The sequence below is a fragment of the Anoplopoma fimbria genome, chromosome 14, assembly GCF_027596085.1.
Source record: "Anoplopoma fimbria isolate UVic2021 breed Golden Eagle Sablefish chromosome 14, Afim_UVic_2022, whole genome shotgun sequence".
NCBI classification, from domain to species: domain Eukaryota; kingdom Metazoa; phylum Chordata; class Actinopteri; order Perciformes; family Anoplopomatidae; genus Anoplopoma; species Anoplopoma fimbria.
Window position 1 is genome coordinate 313,567 of NC_072462.1, and position 24,000 is coordinate 337,566.

The 24,000-nt window shown below is 41.2% G+C and overlaps 1 protein-coding gene across 1 annotated transcript in view; it reads left to right on the forward strand.

Moving 5' to 3' along the window:
* Positions 1–21,749, forward strand: part of xpo7 (exportin 7) — a 27,055-nt gene extending 5,306 nt beyond the window's left edge. Inside the window, exons 2-28 of the mRNA XM_054612120.1 lie at positions 3,065–3,211; positions 3,748–3,841; positions 4,799–4,965; positions 6,604–6,669; positions 6,799–6,903; positions 7,003–7,168; positions 7,537–7,610; positions 7,737–7,856; positions 9,375–9,521; positions 10,034–10,206; positions 11,270–11,463; positions 11,960–12,065; positions 12,514–12,649; positions 14,399–14,472; positions 14,571–14,651; positions 15,163–15,226; positions 15,327–15,435; positions 15,851–15,957; positions 16,091–16,179; positions 16,758–16,865; positions 17,038–17,120; positions 17,562–17,776; positions 20,460–20,598; positions 20,683–20,840; positions 20,985–21,083; positions 21,268–21,395; positions 21,577–21,749. Coding sequence (XP_054468095.1) covers positions 3,065–3,211; positions 3,748–3,841; positions 4,799–4,965; positions 6,604–6,669; positions 6,799–6,903; positions 7,003–7,168; positions 7,537–7,610; positions 7,737–7,856; positions 9,375–9,521; positions 10,034–10,206; positions 11,270–11,463; positions 11,960–12,065; positions 12,514–12,649; positions 14,399–14,472; positions 14,571–14,651; positions 15,163–15,226; positions 15,327–15,435; positions 15,851–15,957; positions 16,091–16,179; positions 16,758–16,865; positions 17,038–17,120; positions 17,562–17,776; positions 20,460–20,598; positions 20,683–20,840; positions 20,985–21,083; positions 21,268–21,395; positions 21,577–21,670 — 3,243 coding nt within the window. The 3' untranslated portion in view covers positions 21,671–21,749. The remainder of the gene's footprint in view (positions 1–3,064; positions 3,212–3,747; positions 3,842–4,798; positions 4,966–6,603; positions 6,670–6,798; positions 6,904–7,002; positions 7,169–7,536; positions 7,611–7,736; positions 7,857–9,374; positions 9,522–10,033; positions 10,207–11,269; positions 11,464–11,959; positions 12,066–12,513; positions 12,650–14,398; positions 14,473–14,570; positions 14,652–15,162; positions 15,227–15,326; positions 15,436–15,850; positions 15,958–16,090; positions 16,180–16,757; positions 16,866–17,037; positions 17,121–17,561; positions 17,777–20,459; positions 20,599–20,682; positions 20,841–20,984; positions 21,084–21,267; positions 21,396–21,576) is intronic.
* Positions 21,750–24,000: the final 2,251 nt, after the last annotated feature.

The window sequence follows — 24,000 nt, forward strand, 5'->3', positions numbered from 1 at the left end:
AGGCGAGAAATCACAAAGAATGATGGTGGTGATGATGATGATGAAGATGTGATGGTGGTGATGATGATGATGAAGATGTGATGGTGGTGATGATGGTTTTGGAGACATTTTTAACCCTCTGTCTCGTCTCATCTTCTCTCGTCTCTCATGATGTAAAACTCAGTTAAACCTGCTCAGACACACAGTAACACAAACTCCCCACACTCTCATGTGAGCAGTGAATGCACCGCCAGCTGAGAGGACCCCCTACCCCCCAAATCCAGACCTCCACCGCCCCCCTTTCCCCTCTAATCTAGTTCCTGAACCTGGCCGCCCCACCATCTCTCCTGTATCAGTGATCTCACTGTGACTGGGCATGACTCAGCACTTTCCTGCCATGTGGAGCTGGAGGTTGTTTCAATGTTTGGGGAGTAAACTGCTCCAGAATATTAAATATGAATGACAGCTTCATGTCAGTGTAGTTTAAATAATATAAAAATATAATAGTTTTATAAATCATTTAGTTTATAAAATATAAACAAAACAGAGAAATGTCCGTCACAGTTTAAAGTCCACATCTCCTCTTTAGTCCCACAGAAAGACCAAAACAAAGAAAGAACATCTTCACCATGAAAAATACCTTTAATAAGTTCTAATAATAGCAACAATGATTTGACCATCATCTTTTTTATGAACATTTTCCATTCACTCTTGCATGTGAATGAAACTTATTTAAGTGAATGCAGTGTCACTTTAAGTCTTAATTAATTATTTCTATTAGTCAGGAAGTAATAAAAACCGACAGAAACATAAAATCAACTGTAGCCAGTTTTTCACATCGAAGAAGCTGGAAATAGACTTAATGTATTGATTGTGATTATTATTCTGTTGATTGATTATTGATGATAGTTTCTGATCTGAGGTCAGTGTGTGTGTTTTTGTCTGGAACACGGTGTCCTCTTGTTTCTTCAGTCTGTTGGTGACTGATAACACGCCTCGTCGTGTGGCGTTATATACGTTATACATATATCACCGTTTACATCAGGGAATATTCATTTCATCTAAAGTATCAATATATAAATACTGTGGTGTACCGTGTGGTGTAATGTCCACCATCATGAAGTCAATGTAAACCAACACACATCATAAAGTATGTTTTTACTTTGTTATAGTCATTTATAGTGTTTCTTTTTTCATAATAACACACAATTCTAATGATTAGGAAATAAAATATAGTATTTTTATGGATTAAAACTAATCTGTTGATTAGTAGTTTGAATGATGTGTTATAATCTTAGAGCTAGTGTTAGGAAGATAAACATCCCATAATTCATCTCTAATATCTATTTTATATTAATGTGAAAACATCTTCAAACTACTGGATTTATTCTAGTTTATCACCAACACTACATTTTACAGATTACATTGAACACATCATGATAACGTTATAATTTACCTTCAGACAATACTCATTTTCACTGAGCAGAGCCTGAACGCATCACACAAGTCAACGCAACCTCCGTTAATGTTAGCTGTTAGCTTTGTACCGTCACTGATTCCTTTGAACAACATGATGGGAATGAATTATGACATAGTATAATACAATACATTTAATGTTATGTAATGCAATGCGTGAGTAAGTTAGTGGTTCCAGATGTTTTTTTGGTTGTTCCTCCACAGCTTATTTTAGACCTGCAGTTCTGACAAACTTAGTTTTTTCTTTACTCATCGACGTGTGTGTCGTTACTGTCTGTGCTGTCTGCCAATGTAAACCCGTCATACGAACATAAACCTACATACAAACACGCCATACCAACGCAAACCTACATACCAACGCAAACCTACATACGAACACCCCAAACCAACGCAAACCCGTCATACGAACATAAACCCGCCATACCAACACAAACCCGCCATACCAACGCAAACCCGCCATACCAACACAAACCCGCCATACCAACGCAAACCCGCCATACCAACGCAAACCCGCCATACCAACGCAAACCCGCCATACCAACACAAACCCGCCATACCAACGCAAACCCGCCATACCAACGCAAACCCGCCATACCAACGCAAACCCGCCATACCAACACAAACCCGCCATACCAACGCAAACCCGCCATACCAACGCAAACCCGCCATACCAACCCGCAACCAACGCAAACCCGCCATACCAACGCAAACCCGCCATACCAACACAAACCCGCCATACCAACACAAACCCGCCATACCAACACAAACCCGCCATACCAACGCAAACCCGCCATACCAACACAAACCCGCCATACCAACGCAAACCCGCCATACCAACAAACCCGCATACCAACAAACCTAATACCACCCATACCAACGCAAACCCGCCATACCAACACAAACCCGCCATACCAACACAAACCAACGCCCCGCCATACCAACGTAAAACCCGCCATACCAACACAAACCCGCCATACCAACACAAACCCGCCATACCAACACAAACCCGCCATACCAACGCAAACCCGCCATACCAACACAAACCCGCCATACCAACGCAAACCCGCCATACCAACGCAAACCCGCCATACCAACCCGCCATACCAACACAAACCCGCATACCAACCCCGCCATACCAACCAAACCCGCCATACCAACGCAAACCCGCCATACCAACGCAAACCCGCCATACCAACGCAAACATAAACCAAACCCGCCATACCAACACAAACCCGCCATACCAACGCAAACCTACATACGAACACAAACCTACATACGAACACAAACCCCCCAAACCAACACAAACCCGCCATACCAACGCAAGTCTACATACGAACACAAACCCGCCATACCAACGCAAACCCGTCGTACCAACGTAAACCCGCCATACCAACACAAACCTGCCATACAAACATAAACCCGTCATACAGCGGCAGCACATTTCTGTAAATGTGACGAGAAACTCAAATGTGAAACGTCCGATGAGAACCGTTCCGTGTGGATTGGTGTTTTTTCCGACTCTATGGGTCATCACCATGAATTCAAAGTTCATACCTCTGTACTTCCTGTAACCCCCCCTCATGTCCTCCTCCCCCCCGTGTCTCCTCAGGGCCTCGCCCAGCTGGAGATCCTGTGTAAGCAGCTGTACGAGACCACCGACACCGCCGTCCGGCACCAGGCGGAGAAAGCTCTGGTGGAGTTCACCAACAGCCCCGACTGCCTCAGCAAGTGTCAGCTGCTGCTGGAGAGAGGCAGCGTGAGTACTACTGACATACTCTGAGGGAGTAGAAACACTGCAATACTCTACACATTCAATACTTTAACGTTAAACTAAACTACCATTACATCAGTGTACTCCATCTGCACTCCACAACGTTAAAACAGGAAGGTCAGAGGAGAAGACTTCTAGTTTGGAGTGAGGGGGAAACTCCATTTCCCACAATGCAACATGCTACTCAGCCATGTCTTTGTAACTCCACATCTTCAGTTTATAACACAGAGCATGTCCTGATTGAGATCATGCTGGTGACATCACTGTGACATCATCGGGGTTACCTCCATTCACAGAGGTCATAAGGTCACCAGTAAATACTCTGTTTACATGAATAAAGGAGCAGAGGTCGTCTGTCTACTTTAGTAAACTTTATTGATACAGGACGTTCTGCTGGAGACGAACAGGGTTCATGTGATAACACCAGAAACACTGAATGTTCTCATTGTGTGATTCCACAGGTTTCCCTTTCCGTTCTGATGATCAATACTAATCTTAATATTTGTGTTCTTTGGTTGCAGTCCTCGTATTCTCAGCTGCTCGCAGCCACCTGTTTGTCTAAACTGGTTTCTCGAACCAGCAACCCTCTGCCCCTCGAGCAACGCATCGACATCCGTGAGTTCTTCTCCTCCTTCCAACGTCTCCTCAGACGATCAGTGAAAGTCTCCGGCTTCTCCTCTTTAACGCTGCCGACTCTTTTGAACGTCACACAGGTCACATGATCCAGAATTTAAAGTGTGACTGATGTCTGGTTCTAAAGGAAACACTAGAACTCTACTGTGAATATTCATCCTCTGTGTGTGGAATAAGTCCAAAGTCCAAAGAGCAGGTTTCATGTTTGGTGGAACCTCTGCATCATATTTAATATGGTTCTACCGGTCCACAGCTAATACATCAGAGCTGACTCACTTCCTGTCCAACTCTTCTTCTGTGGTGGTCCAGACGGCTTCATTATTTCAGACTTTGTTCTTTTTCTTAGACGTGGTTTGGTTTTCTCTTTTATGTTGAATAATGTTGGACTTTTTCAAAGATAAATACCAGAAATAAGAGACATTCATTCAGAAACACACAAATTCAACATGATCTTAAATGTGTATTTATTAATATTTATTTCTTCTAAAAGAGAAACCTTTGAGCCCAAAGAGTAGAACTTGAGTAGAAGACGTTCAGATGTTTCTCTTCAGGTTCACTCTCTCTTTCAGTGTGTTGTTCCTCTCATGGAGCTGTTGTTTGTTTGTTTGTTTGTTTGATGCGTTCACGGAACTATGTTCTGAACTATCTGTTGTTTGTTTGTTTGATGCGTTCAGGGAACTATGTTCTGAACTATCTGTTGTTTGTTTGATGCGTTCAGGGAACTATGTTCTGAACTATCTGTTGTTTGTTTGTTTGATGCGTTCAGGGAACTATGTTCTGAACTATCTGTTGTTTGTTTGTTTGTTTGATGCGTTCAGGGAACTATGTTCTGAACTATCTGTTTGTTTGATGCGTTCAGGGAACTATGTTCTGAACTATCGTTTGTTTGATGCGTTCAGGGAACTATGTTCTGAACTATCGTTTGTTTGATGCGTTCAGGGAACTATGTTCTGAACTATCTGGCCACGCGGCCAAAGCTAGCAGCCTTTGTGACTCAGGCTCTGATCCAGCTGTACGCCAGGATCACCAAGCTCGGCTGGTTCGACTGTCAGAAGGACGACTACGTGTTCAGGAACGTGATCGCCGACGTCACGCGCTTCCTACAGGTGTGTGTGTGTGTGTGTGTGTGTGTGTGTGTGTGTGTGTGTGTGTGTGTGTGTGTGTGTGTGTGTGTGTGTGTGTGTGTGTGTGTGTGTGTGTGTGTGTGTGTGTGTGTGTGTGTGTGTGTCTGTGTCTATCTGTGTGTGTGTGTGTGTGTGTGTGTGTGTGTGTGTGTGTGTGTGTGTGTGTGTGTGTGTGTGTGTGTGTGTGTGTGTGTGTGTGTGTGTGTGTGTGTGTGTGTGTGTGTGTGTGTGTGTGTGTGTATTAACCCTCTGAATTAAAAGCAGTTTCTGCATTTTTCTCTCCGTGGTTTTGTTTGTCATTTCAAAATAAAAGTCCTGCTCCTCTGTGGAGGCAGAACAATCCTGAGTAGAAGTAGAGAGAACTCCAACATGTCTTTAGTGCAGAATAACACAAATTACAGAAATCATATCAAAAATAATGGGTTCTTTTTACATTTCTTTGATCATTTATTTCACATAAATGGAAAAATATATAATCTTTATATCCAACATTTTTCCAAAAATGGAGGCTCCAAGTGTTTTTAACTATTCACATGTTTCCATCCTCTCCTCTCCTCTCCTGTCCTCTCCTGTCATCTCCTCTCTTCTCCTGTCCTCTCCTGTCCTCTCCTCTCCTGTCCTCTCCTGTCCTCTCCTCTCCTCCTGTCCTCTCCTGTCCTCTCCTGTCCTCTCCTCTCCTGTCCTCTCCTGTCCTCTCCTGTCCTCTCCTCTCCTGTCCTCTCCTCTCCTGTCCTCTCCTCTCTTCTCCTGTCCTCTCCTCTCCTCTCCTGTCCTCTCCTGTCCTCTCCTCTCCTGTCCTCTCCTGTCCTCTCCTGTCCTCTCCTCTCTTCTCCTGTCCTCTCCTCTCCTGTCCTCTCCTCTCCTGTCCTCTCCCCTGTCCTCCTCTCCTCCTCCCTGTCCTCTCCTCTCCTGTCCTCTCCTGTCCTCTCTCCTCTCCTCTCCTCTCCTCTCCTGTCCTCTCCTGTCCTCTCCTGTCCTCTCCTCTCCTCTCCTGTCCTCTCCTCTCCTGTCCTCTCCTCTCCTGTCCTCTCCTCCTGTCCTCTCCTCCTCTCCTCCTCTCCTCTCCTCCTCTCCTGTCCTCTCCTCTCTGTCCTCTCCTCTCCCTCTCTCCTGTCATCTCTCCTCCTCTCCCTGTCATCTCCTCTCCTCTCCTCTCCTCTCCTCTCCCTCCTCCCCTCCTCTCTGCTCTGTTCTGTTTGTCACATGACTGTTGGTCTCAGATGAATCCATCATGTCTTCATAGTTTAACTGAGAAATGTTTCCTTTTAGTTGATTTTTTTTTTTCTGATGGAAGCGTTTGTGGAGTATGATGTGTTCAAGGACCGTCGGAAAGATGAAAATCTGACGATTATGACATTTTACAGCTTCTGGCCGTGATAACGGTGTAGTTTAAAGAAAACGTAATTTACAATCCTGTCAGGGTTTGGGGTTCAGAGGGTTAAACGTGTGTGTGTGTGTGTGTGTGTGTGTGTGTGTGTGTGTGTGTGTGTGTGTGTGTGTGTGTGTGTGTGTGTGTGTGTGTGTGTGTGTGTGTGTGTGTGTGTGTGTGTGTGTGTGTGTGTGTGTGAGATATCGTGTTGAAAGCTGTGTGTATCTGATGTGTATCTGCTGTGTTTACAGGACAGCGTTGAACACTGCATCATCGGGGTCACCATCCTGTCCCAGCTGACCAACGAGATCAATCAGGTGGGTCGTGTGTGTGTGTGTGTGTGTGTGTGTGTGTGTGTGTGTGTGTGTGTGTGTGTGTGTGTGTGTGTGTGTGTGTGTGTGTGTGTGTGTGTGTGTGTCATGTTTAACACTCTGTCTCGTCTTCAGGCCGACACCACACATCCTCTGACCAAACACAGGAAGATCGCCTCGTCGTTTAGAGACTCGTCACTTTTTGACATCTTCACTCTTTCCTGTAATCTCCTCAAACAGGTCTGTGTGTTTAACAGAATAAAACATTCTACTTTATTAAAACAGGAGCATTAAGTGTAACCTCCTCAAACCGTTATATATTATGTATATTGTCTCCAGGCTTCGGGGAAGAACCTGAACCTGAACGATGAGTCTCAACACGGTCTTCTGATGCAGCTTCTCAAACTGAGCTACAACTGTCTGAACTACGACTTCATAGGAACGTCTACAGACGAGTCCTCAGACGACCTCTGCACCGTTCAGATCCCCACCTCATGGAGATCAGGTAAATGTTTCAGCTTCTATTTTGTTAATGGAACAGTCTCTGATTAGTTTTTTGTGATTACAGGTGACATTATAAATATGTAAACGTGTTGGAACCCTTTGATCCTGAAGTGGACTACTTTAATAAAAAGGATTAATTGATCAGTAATACGTCTGTTTCCTGTGACTCGTGTGCACCAGATAACAGACGTTTATTGGATTCAGATGAACTGACTCATGATGTCAAAGACATGAAATCAACCCACAGGACTCATATGATCACACTCTGTAGAAAGGCCGACCAATCAGTGGCTCCTCTTCAATTAAAACGATCGTTAGTAGTAAACCTCGTCCTGACTTCTTCTTCTTCTGTTCTCTTTGTGTCTGCAGCGTTCCTCGATTCCTCCACACTGCAGCTCTTTTTCAATTTATATCATTCCATCCCTCCGTCCCTCTCTCCGCTGGTAAGTGATCCTTCACCTGGAGACCATGCATCAGAGTGATCCTTCACCTGGAGACCATGCATCAGATGAAGCTTCCTGTCAGAGGCTGACCTGTGTGTGTGTGTGTGTCTCTGTGTGTGTGTGTAGGTGTTGTCATGTCTAGTCCAGATTGCCTCGGTCCGGAGGTCTCTCTTCAACAACGCAGAGCGAGCAAAGTTCCTCTCTCACCTGGTGGACGGAGTGAAGAGGATACTGGCCAACCCTCAGGTGTGTGCCAGGTTCTATGTTCTATTCTCTTTAAACCAGCCGGAATGTTTGTGTGTTCTATTCTCTTTAAACCAGCCGGAATGTTTGTGTGTTCTATTCTCTTTAAACCAGCCGGAACGTTTGTGTGTTCTATTCTCTTTAAACCAGCCGGAACGTTTGTGTGTTCTATTCTCTTTAAACTTTAAAACCAGCCGGAACGTTTGTGTGTTCTATTCTCTTTAAACCAGCCGGAACGTTTGTGTGTTCTATTCTCTTTAAACCAGCCGGAACGTTTGTGTGTTCTATTCTCTTTAAACCAGCCGGAATGTTTGTGTGTTCTATTCTCTTTAAACCAGAGGGAACGTTTGTGTGTTCTAATCTTTAAACCAGCCGGAACGTTTGTGTGTTTTATTCTCTTTAAACCAGCCGGAACGTTTGTGTGTTCTATTCTCTTTAAACCAGCCGGAACGTTTGTGTGTTCTATTCTCTTTAAACCAGCCGGAATGTTTGTGTGTTCTATTCTCTTTAAACCAGCCGGAATGTTTGTGTGTTCTATTCTCTTTAAACCAGCCGGAACGTTTGTGTGTTCTATTCTCCTGAAACAAGACAGAATGTTTGTATGTTCTATTCTCTTTAAACCAGAGGGAACGTTTGTGTGTTCTATTCTCTTTAAACCAGCCGGAACGTTTGTGTGTCTTATTCTCTTTAAACCAGCCGGAACGTTTGTGTGTTCTATTCTCTTTAAACCAGACGGAATGTTTGTGTGTTCTATTCTCTTTAAACCAGCCGGAACGTTTGTGTGTTTTATTCTCTTTAAACCAGCCGGAACGTTTGTGTGTTCTATTCTCTTTAAACCAGCCGGAACGTTTGTGTGTTCTATTCTCTTTAAACCAGCCGGAACGTTTGTGTGTTCTATTCTCTTTAAACCAGCCGGAACGTTTGTGTGTTCTATTCTCTTTAAACCAGCCGGAACGTTTGTGTGTTCTATTCTCTTTAAACCAGCCGGAACGTTTGTGTGTTCTATTCTCTTTAAACCAGCCAGCTATTCTCTTTAAACCAGAACGTTTGTGTGTTCTATTCTCTTTAAACCAGCCGGAACGTTTGTGTGTTCTATTCTCTTTAAACCAGCCGGAATGTTTGTGTGTTCTATTCTCTTTAAACCAGCCGGAACGTTTGTGTGTTTATTCTCTTTAAACCAGCCGGAACGTTTGTGTGTTCTATTCTCTTTAAACCAGCCGGAACGTTTGTGTGTTCTATTCTCTTTAAACCAGCCGGAACGTTTGTGTGTTCTATTCTCTTTAAACCAGCCGGAATGTTTGTGTGTTCTATTCTCTTTAAACCAGCTGACCTCTGACCTGGTGAGACGTTTGTGTGTTTTATTCTCCTGAAACAAGACAGAATGTTTGTGTGTTCTATTCTCCTGAAACAAGACGGAATGTTTGTGTGTTCTATTCTCTTTAAACCAGAGGGAACGTTTGTGTGTTCTATTCTCTTTAAACCAGCGGACCTCTGACCTGGTGGAACCTTTGTGTGTTTCAGTGTTTGCCGGATCCCAATAACTACCACGAGTTCTGCCGCCTGCTGGCGAGGCTGAAGAGTAACTACCAGCTGGGTGAGCTGGTCAAAGTAGAGAACTACCCCGAAGTGATTCGCCTCATCGCCAACTTCACCGTCACCAGTCTGCAGGTGGGCATAACAAGGAGGAGGAGCTAAACATTCCAACATTCAAACTTTCAAACTTTTAAACATTCAAACATTCAAACTTTTAAACATTTAAACCTTCAAACATTTAAACATTCAAACATTCAAACATTTAAACATTAAAACTTTTAAACATTTAAACATTCAAACATTTAAACACAATTTTTGTAGAATGGAAGTCAATTAAACTGGCAAAACTAAAAATCTTAATTTCTTTTTACTTAAAATGCAGAAACGATGGAACATTATCTTTGGATTTAATAACAAAAACAAACACCAGGACAAATGTGAAAATATCATATTAGAAACTATTTCTCATCTTAGAACAGATGAGTTAGTCTGAATCTGTTTCACATGTCAGATAGATCACATCTGTGTTAATAACGGAAGTATGAGGAAGTAGAGCTGATATCAACAGAACACAAAGGGTTAAAGAGTCATGTTTAGACTGTGAAGGTAAAGAAACTCACCCGTCTGTCCTCCTCCTCTCCCCCCAGCACTGGGAGTTTGCCCCTAACAGTGTCCACTACCTGTTGAGTCTGTGGCAGCGTCTGGCGGCGTCGGTTCCGTACGTTAAAGCGACGGAGCCTCACCTGTTGGAGACGTACACACCTGAGGTCACTAAGGCCTACATCACCTCCCGGCTGGAGTCGGTCCACGTCATCCTCAGGTGAGCGTCATGGTGCTGATTCATTGTCCTCAGAGGATACGTTTCTCCGTCTTAATTTTGTTCAGATGAACATGCTCCCACTTCTAACATGTGATCCCACTGGTCTGTATGTGATCCCACTGGTCTGTATGTGATCCCACTGCTCTGTATGTGATCCCACTGGTCTGTATGTGATCCCACTGGTCTGTATGTGATCCCACTGCTCTGTATGTGATCCCACTGTGATCCCACTGGTCTGTATGTGATCCCACTGCTCTGTATGTGATCCCACTGCTCTGTATGTGATCCCACTGGTCTGTATGTGATCCCACTGGTCTGTATGTGATCCCACTGCTCTGTATGTGATCCCACTGGTCTGTATGTGATCCCACTGCTCTGTATGTGATCCCACTGCTCTGTATGTGATCCCACTGCTCTGTATGGTAGTAGATGTATTTTTTCCCTATGTACTCATCTATTTGTGTACTTTTACATGAACATGAAGTATGAGTGCTAGTACAGAAACGACAAAACGCCAGCTTGTAGTTTTAATGGTCGGCTGCATAGTTCATATTAAAGATATAACATGTTAATAATCAGTGATCAATAATCAGTTGGGTTCAGAGATGGGGATTATGTTACCTTTGGACTGAGCCATGCTAACTGTTTCCAGTCTCTATGCTAAGCTAGGCTAACTGGCTGTAGCTTCATGTTTAATGCTGCTATTCTGATCCAACAAATAAACGATGAACTGTTCCTTTGAATGAGAGTAGAGTCAGATGACTGCTCCTCCTGTGAACGCCTGTTTCACTATTACACTGACTGGTTTCACTAAAAACTATCAATGGATTCAGCTAGCAGCATTATGAAGCCATTAATTACAATTAACTAATGTGGTGATGCAAAGATTGTTTTATGCAAATACGATGTGAATAAATGACCATGAAATGAAGCGATGCACAGAAACATGATGAGAACCCTGCAGGTTAAAGTATGTGCACATGTTTAGATATGATTTAAATATGATGAGCTGAAGGAACACGGAGGTTCTGGTCCCACACTGACCCCCACACTGACTCCTCAGAGACGGGCTAGAGGACCCTCTGGACGACGCCGGTCTGGTCCAGCAGCAGTTGGACCAGCTGTCCACCATCGGGAGGTGTGAGTACGAGAAGACGTGCGCTCTGCTGGTGCAGCTGTTCGACCAGGCGGCTCAGACCTACCAGGAGCTGCTGCAGTCCACCAACTCCAGCGCCGCAGACATCACGGTGCAGGAGGGTACGAGCTGCTCACACACCAACACGGGTCAAAGGTCACATCAGCTCTCGTGTGTACAGTCTGAATCAGGGTTACTGACAGGTGTTCTCTCTGCGTACGTTGTGTTGTGGTGCATAACGCTCCTCAAGGTTATTTAATACAAAGTAGACATTTACTAATTGTTAAATTCAAAGAGGAGACCTTTTATTTTGGTGAGTCAGGACTGAGACGTCACTTGTTCAGCTAAACATGCTTTTAGTTATAACACGTGATGGATATCTAAAATTCATCCCTTTTTAAAAAGAGAAGAGCTTCAGAAAACATTCAGATGCAGATTAAAGCTTTACATTTGGAGTTTAATGCTAATTATTTCTCTCTGCTTATGTTTTGACATGAAATCTTTTTCCCTGAGCAGCTTGTTCTGATGATAAATAGTCTTTTAGTTTGTTTTATCTTCTCAGGCGTGATATGCTCGACACATAATGAAGATGTCTCTCTAACGTTCTTCTCCCTGCAGGTCGGCTGACGTGGCTGGTTTATATCATCGGGGCCGTCATCGGTGGACGGGTGTCGTTTGCGAGTACAGACGAGCAGGACGCCATGGACGGAGAGTTAGTCTGTCGGTAAGAACATGAGAGAACATATAAAATAACGTTTATCTGAAAATACTGTAAAATACTTCCTGTTTTCTAATTACTATGAACAGTTATCTTTGTTTCAGATGTCAGAGTAAATTATCCAGCATTCCTTAGGTTCATGTTCTCAGCAGACATCCCTTTGAGCTTATCTAACCAATGTTCTCGAGGCTAAATGTATCCTGACAATAAGCTGTCTACAGGTCAGCTGTTGATCTGATTTACATTTAAATGTGTCAAACATATAAGACAAACACAAGGGGCCCAGAATCCTGCCCTGTGGGACTCCACACTGACCTCTGGATGAAATGAGACGGTGGTCTTTGGTTTCCTGGTTTAAATCATTAATGAGCTGGATATCCAGATGTTGTGTTTGTCCTGATACGCTGTGATGGAACAGACTGATGACCTATGTGTTGGTGTTTGTTCTCCTCAGGGTGCTCCAGCTGATGAACCTCACCGACTCTCGGCTCGCTCAGGCCGGTAACGAGCGTCTGGAGCTCGCCATGCTCAGCTTCTTTGAGCAGTTCAGGAAGATCTACATCGGAGACCAGGTGCAGAAATCCTCAAAGGTAAATCAGAATCATGACTCCGGTTACTTACACTCAATAACAGAAACAAAGAAACAAAGAAAGATCAAGGAGGTCCAAGAAGAAAAAGGGATAAACCTTAACTATTTTGTACACAGGCTTTAATGCTGTTAGAGGGTCTGTAACATCTGGATGAGTTACAGACCCCGCTCTGTAACGGGGGCCCCCCACAGACCTGGTCTCTGGTCTTTGTCCTCCTCTGGTGCTGACTGCAGCAGTTTCTATAGAGACTCAGTCTGCTCCTCTTGTGCTCCTGCTGTGCTCCTGTTGTGCTCATGTTGTGCTCCTCTTGTGCTCCTCTTGTGCTCCTGCTGTGCTCCTGTTGTGCTCATGCTGTGCTCCTCTTGTGCTCCTCTTGTGCTCCTCTTGTGCTCCTCTTGTGCTCCTCTTGTACTCCTCTTGTGCTCCTCTTGTGCTCCTCTTGTGCTCCTCTTGTGCTCCTCTTGTACTCCTCTTGTGCTCCTCTTGTACTCCTGCTGTGCTCCTCTTGTGCTCCTCTTGTACTATGGTAGTATAAAGTACTGCGGTTCCTGCTGACTGACGGAGTCTGTTCTCTTTGTTTGGAGCAGAAACTGCACATGTGACGTCCAGATAAGTGGAGTGATGTAGAAACTAGAGTCTGGTTCTGTGTTAGCTGTTCTCAGAGAGGCTGGTCCACGTAGAGTCAGAGCAGCACACGTGTAAATATAAATATATATATATATATATATATATATATATATATATATAAATAACATAAATATATAAGTATATATATATATATATATGGTTCTATTTATATATATATATATGGTATATATCATATATATATATATATATATATATATATATATATATATATATATATTTATATATATATAATTATTATCTAACCCTAACCTTTTCACACAGAGTATCCACAATAATGATGTAAAGAACCTCCACAAATACTCAGGGTTCTCTTACTGGTTCTTTAGAGGTTCCTTGGTGGTTCTTTAGAGGTTCCGTAGTGTTTCTTTAGTGGTTCTTTAGAGGTTCCGTAGTGGTTCTTTAGAGGTTCCGTAGTGGTTCTTTAGAGGTTCCGTAGTGTTTCTTTAGTGGTTCTTTAGAGGTTCCGTAGTGTTTCTTTAGTGGTTCCTTAGAGGTTCTTTAGAGGTTCCTTGGTGGTTCTTTAGTGGTGTTGCAACAGATCATAAAACTCCCTGGTTTGGTGTCACAGATCAGAATCAGATCACTGATCAGATCAACTAATAACTGATCATTAATAACTGATCACTAATAACTGATCATTAACTGATCACTAATAACTGATCATTAATAACTGATCACTAATAACTGATCATTAATAACTGATCACTAATAACTGATCATTAATAACTGATCATTAATAACTGATCACTAATAACTGATCATTAATAACTGATCATTAATAACTGATCATTAATAACTGATCATTAATAACTGATCATTAATAACTGATCATTAATAACTGATCACTAATAACTGATCATTAATAACTGATCATTAATGATCCATATATTCAGATATAGATCCTTTGTTTGGTCTACAAGGATCCAGCTTCTGAAATCAGTAAACCATCAAAAATACCAAACGTAATACTTGTACTTTGTTGTAGTCATTCATAGTTTCAGGGATCAGAACCAGGCTCTGGTGTGTCTGTAGACGGCTCATAATAATAATAATAATAATAATGAAGTTATTGATCTCATTGATTGATCTGTTTGTTTGCAGCTTTATCGACGACTATCAGAAGTTCTGGGGTTGAATGACGAGACGATGGTCCTCAGTGTGTTCATAGGGAAGATGTGAGTGAAACATGTTTAATAACTCATAAAAACCTTTAAACATTGTGTGTGTATATATATCTACACATGCATATATAATGTGTTCATGTCTCCTACAGCATCACTAACCTGAAGTACTGGGGTCAGTGTGAACCCATCACCTCCAAGACGCTCCAGCTGCTCAACGACCTCTCGTTGGGATATCCTTCTGATCACGTTATTGATCTGCAGACTCCTCCAGACAGGAAGCTTATTAAACACCACTCAGACACAGAGGACACACGTTAACAGAAAACACTAAATAGAAGTTATTGACTTTCACCATAAATATTCATTCTTCTTTACGTCTATAAACGGCTGTGGCACACGAGGGAGAGCGCTCGTCCCCCAACCACAGGGTTGGTGGTTCGAACCCCTCTACAGTCAACGTGCCGAGGTGTCCTTGAGCGAGACACCTAACCCCCATTGTGAGACTAATAAAGGATTAATTATTATTATTATTATTATTAATTATACAAAGAGAAGTCTGTGATGTTTAAACGATGATCAGTTTATATTTAAAACAGAGAAAAGGGTTCTGCATCAATAACCAGACAGATTATTGATCATCATATTGATTAACATTAGTCAGTTAATGAACTAATGGTGTTCTGACAGTAAATGTATAAGTATAACCACTTCCTGTTTGCTCCTTGACCTCCTGTTGTTCACGTACAGCAGCGTGAGGAAGCTGGTGAAGCTCAGCGCCGTCCAGTTCATGTTGAATAACCACACGGTGAGATTCCTCCTCTTATGATTATAAGATGTATATAAATATATATATATGTCTTAAATATGGTGTTTGTATTAAACGAGCCGTGTGTTCGATGCCGCAGAGCGAACACTTCTCCTTCCTCGGGGTCAACAACCAGTCCAACCTCAGCGACATGAGGTGTCGTACCACCTTCTACACGGCTCTGGGGCGCCTCCTGATGGTCGACCTGGGTAAACACACACAAACACTCTCACTCTCTGTCTCTCTCTCACACACGCACACAGATTGTGAACACATGAATGATGTGAAAAGCTTCAGATGTTATGTGATAACATCTGTGGAGACATGGATTCATTCTTTGATTCTTTCATTGATTCATTCTTTCAATAATTATTTAATTCATTCATTCTTTGATTCATTCATCTCCTGTTCCAGCTAAAAGTCTGTGAAGCTTTTCAACGCTTCAAAAAACTGCAATCTGATATTTCAAAGAGACGTTTACTGTGTGTGTGTGTGTGTGTGTGTGTGTGTGTGTGTGTGTGTGTGTGTGTGTGTGTGTGTGTGTGTGTGTGTGTGTGTGTGTGTGTGTGTGTGTGTGTGTGTGTGTGTGTGTGTGTGTGTGTGTGTGTGTGTGTGTGTGTGTAGGAGAGGACGAGGACCAGTTTGAACAGTTCATGCTTCCTCTGACGGCTGCGTTTGAAACTGTGGCTCAGATGCTGAGCACAAACACCTTCAACGAGCAGGAAGCCAAGGTGAGACACACACACACACACACACACATATTCTTCATATTTTGTACATTGACTTCTGGTTGTCGGAGCCTTCTTTAGCTTCAGAGAGGCTTTTATTGTGACGGGTTCCTTCTTCTTCTGTGGTTTGCTGTAGAGGACTCTGGTGGGTTTGGTCCGAGACCTGAGGGGCATCGCCTTCGCCTTCAACGCCAAGACGAGCTTCATGATGCTGTTTGACTGGATGTATCCTCACAGGGTCATGTGACCCGAGAGCTGCTGACATCATCACAGTACACATGAACACGTGAACACATGAATACATGAACACATGAATACATGAATACATGAACACATGAACACATGAACACATGAATACATGAACACATGAATACATGAACACATGAACACATGAATACATGAATACATGAACATGAACACATGAACACGTGAACACATGAATACATGAACACATGAATACATGAACACATGAACACATGAACACATGAATACATGAACACGTGAACACATGAATACATGAACACATGAACACATGAACACATGAATACATGAACATGAACACATGAACACGTGAACACATGAATACATGAACACATGAATACATGAACATGAACACATGAACACATGAACACATGAACACGTGAACACATGAATACATGAACACATGAATACATGAACACATGAATACATGAACACATGAATACATGAACACATGAATACGTGAACACGTGAATACATGAACACACATATATATATATAAGTCATGTATTATGGAGCAGGACCTCCTGAACGCAGCGCTGCAGATATCCAGCCTACATGCCCATCCTGCAGAGAGCCATCGAGCTCTGGTACCACGACCCAGCATGCACCACTCCGGTCCTCAAGCTGATGGCAGAGCTGGTCCACAACAGGTCGGCCATCTTTGATTTATCCTCTTCAGTCACTCAGAGATCAGAGAGTTCTTTCATTCTGTAGATGAATGGAGGAGACTCTCACGTCCTCCATCTCTTCTCCCCTCAGATACTGATTATTGATTACTGATTATTGATTACTGATTATTGGTAACTGTCTGTTTCCTCGTAGATCTCAGAGGCTTCAGTTCGACGTGTCGTCGCCGAACGGCATCCTGCTGTTCAGAGAAACCAGCAAGATGATCACGACTTACGGTAACGAGACGGAGGCCCAGAGGGTCAAAACTAATCACACACAAAACTACATCTGCTTTATGTCTGAAATACATATCATGATATCGTATCAATAATTAGGAGACAATCAGATTTTGTTCAATAAACACAACATTTTTTTATTATTATATTAGATATGATTATATAATAAAATATTTTATAATATATATTTATATAATAAAATAATTATATACAGTATAATATATATTATATATATTTTTTATTATTATAATATAATAAAATAATCATATACAATATTATACTATATTATTATATGATATATTATAATATAATAAAATAATTATATATAATATATATTCTTTTATTTTATTATAATAAAATAATTATATATCATACAATACTATACTATTTTATTATATGATATATTATAATATAATATTAAAAACTCTGGTCTCCCTGCAGGAAACCGGATCCTGACTCTGGGAGAAGTCCCTAAGGACCAGGTTTACGGCGTGAAGCTGAAGGGGGTCAGCGTTTGCTTCGCCATGCTGAAGGCGGTGCTCAGCGGAAACTACGTCAACTTCGGGGTGTTCCGTCTCTATGGCGACGACGCTCTGGACAACGCCTTACAGACCTTCATCAAACTGCTGCTGTCCATCCCACACAGTGACCTGCTGGTGAGTCTCATTACCAGTTCTCTTATTATTATCATTATAGTGGTTATTATTATGGTGTTATTATAGTGTTATTATAGTGTTATTATGGTGTTATTATAGTGTTATTATGGTGGTTATTATTATAGTGTTATTATGGTGGTTATTATGGTGTTATTATAGTGTTATTATAGTGTTATTATGGTGTTATTATAGTGTTATTATAGTGTTATTATGGTGTTATTATAGTGTTATTATGGTGGTTATTATGGTGTTATTATGGTGTTATTATGGTGTTATTATAGTGTTATTATGGTGTTATTATGGTGTTATTATGGTGTTATTATAGTGTTATTATGGTGTTATTATGGTGTTATTATGGTGTATTATAGGTGTTATTATAGGTTATTATGGTGTTATTATGGTGGTTATTATGGTGTTATTATAGTGTTATTATGGTGGTTATTATGGTGTTATTATAGTGTTATTATGGTGTTATTATGGTGTTATTATGGTGTTATTATGGTGTTATTATAGTGTTATTATGGTGTTATTATAGTGTTATTATGGTGGTTATTATGGTGTTATTATAGTGTTATTATGGTGTTATTATAGTGGTTATTATGGTGTTATTATGGTGGTTATTATGGTTATTATGGTGTTATTACAGTGGTTATTATGGTGTTATTATGGTGTTATTATGGTGGTTATTATGGTGTTATTATAGTGTTATTATAGTTATTATGGTTATTATGGTGTTATTATAGTGTTATTATGGTGTTATTATAGTGTTATTATAGTGTTATTATAGTGTTATTATGGTGTTATTATAGTGTTATTATGGTGTTATTATGTGTTATTATAGTGTTATTATGGTGTTATTATAGTGTTATTATAGTGTTATTATAGTGTTATTATGGTGTTATTATAGTGGTTATTATGGTGTTATTATAGTGTTATTATGGTGTTATTATAGTGGTTATTATGGTGTTATTATGGTGTTATTATAGTGTTATTATAGTGTTATTATGTGTTATTATGGTGTTATTATGGTGGTTATTATGGTGTTATTATAGTGTTATTATGTGGTTATTATGGTGTTATTATAGTGTTATTATAGTGTTATTATGGTGTTATTATGGTGTTTTATTATTACAGTGTTATTATATTATGGTGTTATTATGGTGTTATTATAGTGGTTATTATGGTGGTTATTATGGTGTTATTATAGTGGTTATTATGGTGTTATTATGGTGGTTATTATAGTGTTATTATGGTGTTATTATAGTGTTATTATGGTGTTATTATAGTGTTATTATGGTGGTTATTACAGTGGTTATTATGGTGTTATTATGGTGTTATTATAGTGTTATTATGGTGTTATTATGGTGTTATTATAGTGTTATTATGGTGTTATTATAGTGTTATTATGGTGTTATTATGGTGGTTATTATGGTGTTATTATAGTGTTATTATGGTGGTTATTATGGTGTTATTATAGTGGTTATTATGGTGTTATTATGGTGTTATTATGGTGTTATTATGGTGTTATTATGGTTATTATGTTATTATGGTTATTATGGTGTTATTATAGTGTTATTATTATGGTGGTTATTATGGTGGTTATTATTATTATAGTGGTTATTATGGTGGTGTTATTATAGTGTTATTATGGTGGTTATTATGGTGTTATTATTATGGTGTTATTATAGTGTTATTATGGTATTATGTTATTATGGTGTTATTATAGTGTTATTATGGTGGTTATTATGGTGTTATTATAGTGTTATTATGGTGTTATTATGGTGTTATTATAGTGGTTATTATGGTGTTATTATAGTGTTATTATGGTGGTTATTATGGTGTTATTATGGTGTTATTATGGTGTTATTATGGTGGTAATTACAGTGGTTATTATGGTGGTAATTACAGTGGTTATTATGGTGTTATTATGGTGTTATTATGGTGGTTATTATGGTGTTATTATAGTGGTTATTATAGTGTTATTATGGTGTTATTATAGTGTTATTATGGTGTTATTATAGTGTTATTATAGTGTTATTATGGTGTGTTATTATAGTGTTATTATGGTGGTTATTATGGTGTTATTATAGTGTTATTATAGTGGTTATTATGGTGTTATTATAGTGTTATTATGGTTATTACAGTGGTTATTATAGTGTTATTATAGTGGTTATTATGGTGTTATTATGGTGGTTATTATAGTGTTTATTATGGTGTTATTATAGTGGTTATTATGGTGTTATTATAGTGGTTATTATAGTGTTATTATGGTGTTATTATGGTGTTATTATGGTGTTATTATAGTGGTTATTATGGTGTTATTATAGTGTTATTACAGTGGTTATTATGGTGTTATTATAGTGTTATTATGGTGGTTATTACAGTGGTTATTATGGTGTTATTATAGTGGTTATTATGGTGTTATTATAGTGTTATTATGGTGTTATTATAGTGTTATTATAGTGGTTATTATGGTGTTATTATAGTGTTATTATAGTGGTTATTATGGTGTTATTATAGTGTTATTATGGTGTTATTATGGTGGTTATTATGGTGTTATTATAGTGTTGTTATGGTGGTTATCACAGTGGTTATTATGGTAGCTGATTGATAATAATCAGTCATAATCAGTGTAACAGGAGCTCAGTAGATCTCTGAACCCCGGTGCTTGCTTTCCCTGCAGGACTACCCTAAGCTCAGCCAGTCCTTCTACTCTCTGCTGGAGGTTCTGACTCAGGACCACATGAACTTCATCGCCAGTCTGGAGCCTCACGTGGTCATGTACATCCTGTCCTCCATATCAGAGGGGCTCACGGCGCTCGGTAAAACGCCCACATGGTGGAGTTCCATTTTCAGGAGTGATCACGTGGTGGGAGCGGTTCCATTTATCTTTGTGTCTGTTTCAGATACGATGGTGTGCACAGGATGCTGCTCCAGTCTGGACCACATAGTCACCTACCTGTTCAAGCAGCTGTCCCGCTCCACAAAGAAGAGACCCACTCCCATGGCCACCGACGACCGCTTCCTCCACATCATGCAGCAGCACCCGGAGATGATCCAGCAGGTCAGAGGAGGCTTTACCCCAGAGAAACCAGTCCTTTAGCTGGTTTCATCTGACGCTAACGTTAGCTCCCCACATGACGCTCACAGAGCACCACAGAAGAAGAGACCTGACCCTGTTGTTGTTGTTGTTGTTGTTGTTGAGCAGATGCTGTCCACGGTGTTGAACATCATCATCTTTGAGGACTGTAGGAACCAGTGGTCCATGTCTCGTCCTCTGCTCGGCCTCATCCTGCTCAACGAGAAGGTGACGACACACACTGTGTGTGTGTGTGTGTGTGTGTGTGTGTGTGTGTTACCAATATGTGTGTGTGCGTGTGTGTGTTACCAATATGTGTGTGTGTGTTACCAATATGTGTGTGTGCGTGTGTGTGTTACCAATATGTGTGTGTGTGTGTGTGTGTTACCAACGTGTGTGTGTGTGTCCTCAGTACTTTGCCGACCTGAGGAACAGCATCGTGAACAGTCAGCCTCCAGAGAAGCAGCAGGCGATGCACTTATGTTTTGAGAACCTGATGGAGGGAATCGAACGGAATCTACTAACGAAGAACCGGGACAGGTCCGTCTGCACCCCCGTGACACCACGCGCTGACATCACACAGTGACATCACACAGTGACATCACACAGTGACATCACACAGTGACAGCTCTGATATGTGACCGTCATAATAACAATCTCTCTCTCCACCTGTCTCTCTCTCTCTCTCTCTCTCTCTCTCTCTCCACCTGTCTGTCTCCAGGTTCACTCAGAACCTGTCTGTCTTCAGGAGGGAGGTGAACGACAGCATGAAGAACTCGACGTACGGCGTCAACAGCAACGACATGATGAGCTGACATTCCACAGAGAGGAGTCTTACTTACCCGCTGCAGACAGAGCCCCCCTCCCTCCCCCCGTCACCACCTCCCCCCTGCATCACCCCCCACCCCCCTCGGGCCCGGATGCCTGGGGGTCACGTCGTACGGGATCGTTGGTTAACTCCGCCTCCTTTTTGATATAAGCATATATAAATATATACAGATCTATTTTAAAGCGATGGTCGACTCGTCTGGCTGTTCTCACAGTGGGGGGAGTAACAGGAAGTGAGGTGGGGGGAACGCCGGTGAACGTAGTAATCCGCTTCTGCCTGCCTTGTATAGAAACACAGAAAACCACGTGTACATTTCTTTTGGTAACATTTTGAACAATGTTTATAACGATTTCAACACAAAGAGTCGAAGAAAAAGTGACAAAAAAACTAAACAAAAAGGTGTGATTGAGCTTTTTACCGTGTAGTGAGTTAGTGCAGCTGTCTGTCTGCGTGGGGAGCGAGCTCGCCACAGGAAGTATGTGGGGGTGGGAGGGGAGGGGGGGCTCAGGAGCACTTAGGCTGCAGAGCAGAGGAGGAGGAGGTACACACTAACAGAAAGGGAGAGTCAGAGCGGCCATGTTGTATATTTTACTGCAGTCTCTGGCCGAAGCGATGTAAATACCGGCGTCCCTCTAAAACGGGTTAAAGGGAGCGTCCCTCTAAAACGGGTTAAAGGGAGCGTCCCTCTAAAACGGGTTAAGGGGAGCGTCCCTCTAAAACGGGTTAAGGGGAGCGTCCCTCTAAAACGGGTTAAGGGGACCATCCTGCTGTGTTTCAACCTCTTCGTCTCTCCGGTTCAGACTGTAGACCTGCAGACGCGTTCACATCGGCTTCTGTTTCTCTTTTGACGTGAGACAAAACTTTAAGGAATATCTGACGATATAAACATCATTTCTTTCTTTACTACACTGTTAATAATTACATTTTTCCAATGAAGTAAACAAGTCGTGAAACACAAAACGATCAGATTAATCTCTGATTGAAGGTTGATCTGTTTTAATTATCTGCAGTCACAACATTTATTATTATATCAAGTCTGCAGATTAATTCCTCGATGAATCAATAAAATGTTAATTAAAAACAAACCCGTCATTATTTACCAAAGTATTAAATTCAAAAGTTCATAAATCATAAATGAGAAAGATGAGCAGTAAATCTTCACGTTCAGAACATTTTGTAGATTTTAGATTTAAAAGAATTGTCTAAACAATGATGTTTTTCTTATTGGTTCCTGTGGATCAATGAATCACCTGATCGCTCCACTTCAGAGGTTCTCTTTGTATTCAGTTCACTGTGACAGAAGACAGGAAACAGGATCTTCACATTATTGAAGCTCTGAATGTTTCAATATTTGTTTTTGTTCTGCTTCATAAATGAGAATCATCTTCAGTTCTGTTGACCAGCGACGAGGTTGAAACCCTTCAGAGTCCCTTCACGCCGCCCCGTCCGTCTCGTGCGTGCACTCACTCGTTTGGTCGACGTGTGAACAACATGGTCAACGCTACATCTTCCCCTCTGGAAGGCCGGTGCAGGCTCCACCATTTTGTTTACACTCTGGACTCCTCGGACCAGGTTTTGGGACTGCCCCCCCTTTTTAGGTCCTGCAGCGGAGTCCCTTTTGGTGTGTGTGTGTGTGTGTGTGTGTGTGTGTGTGTGCGTGTGTGTGTGTGTGTGAGAGAGTCTCATGGTGCTGCGAACCCCTGATGGAGCTCAAACAGCCGAGGTCGGCGCTCCTCCTCTGAAGAAACCTGAAGAACGGACCGGAGTGTGAACGTGTACAAAGAGAACGGACCGGAGTCTCTTAGCAACGTGTGTTCCTCTCTACGATGTCGCTGCTAACTGTTTGTGACAACTAGCTCATTTCTAACCATGTGGGCACTCATGGATGTTTATTGAGTTTCTAATTCTTTGGTTTGTGTCTCTGATGTGAATGTGTTGGGTCCATAGAGTGAGTAGCTGTTTGAGTTGTTTGGATGTCTGCTACATATAGTGTAAGCATTGTGACTGCAAATAAACCTCATTGATTTTTACCTCGCTGCTCCGCTCCGTTTGTTCACGTCGCTTCAGACTCCAGTGTTTGTGATGCGTAGTATAGTATGACTAATAGTCATAGTACAGTATGACTAATAAAGTCATAGTATAGTATGTTGAATAAAGTCATAGTATAGTATGACTAATAAAGTCAGTACAGTATGTTGAATAAAGTCATAGTACAGTAATAAAGTCATAGTACAGTATGTTGAATAAAGTCATAGTATAGTATGACTAATAAAGTCATAGTACAGTATGACTAATAAAGTCATAGTACAGTATGTT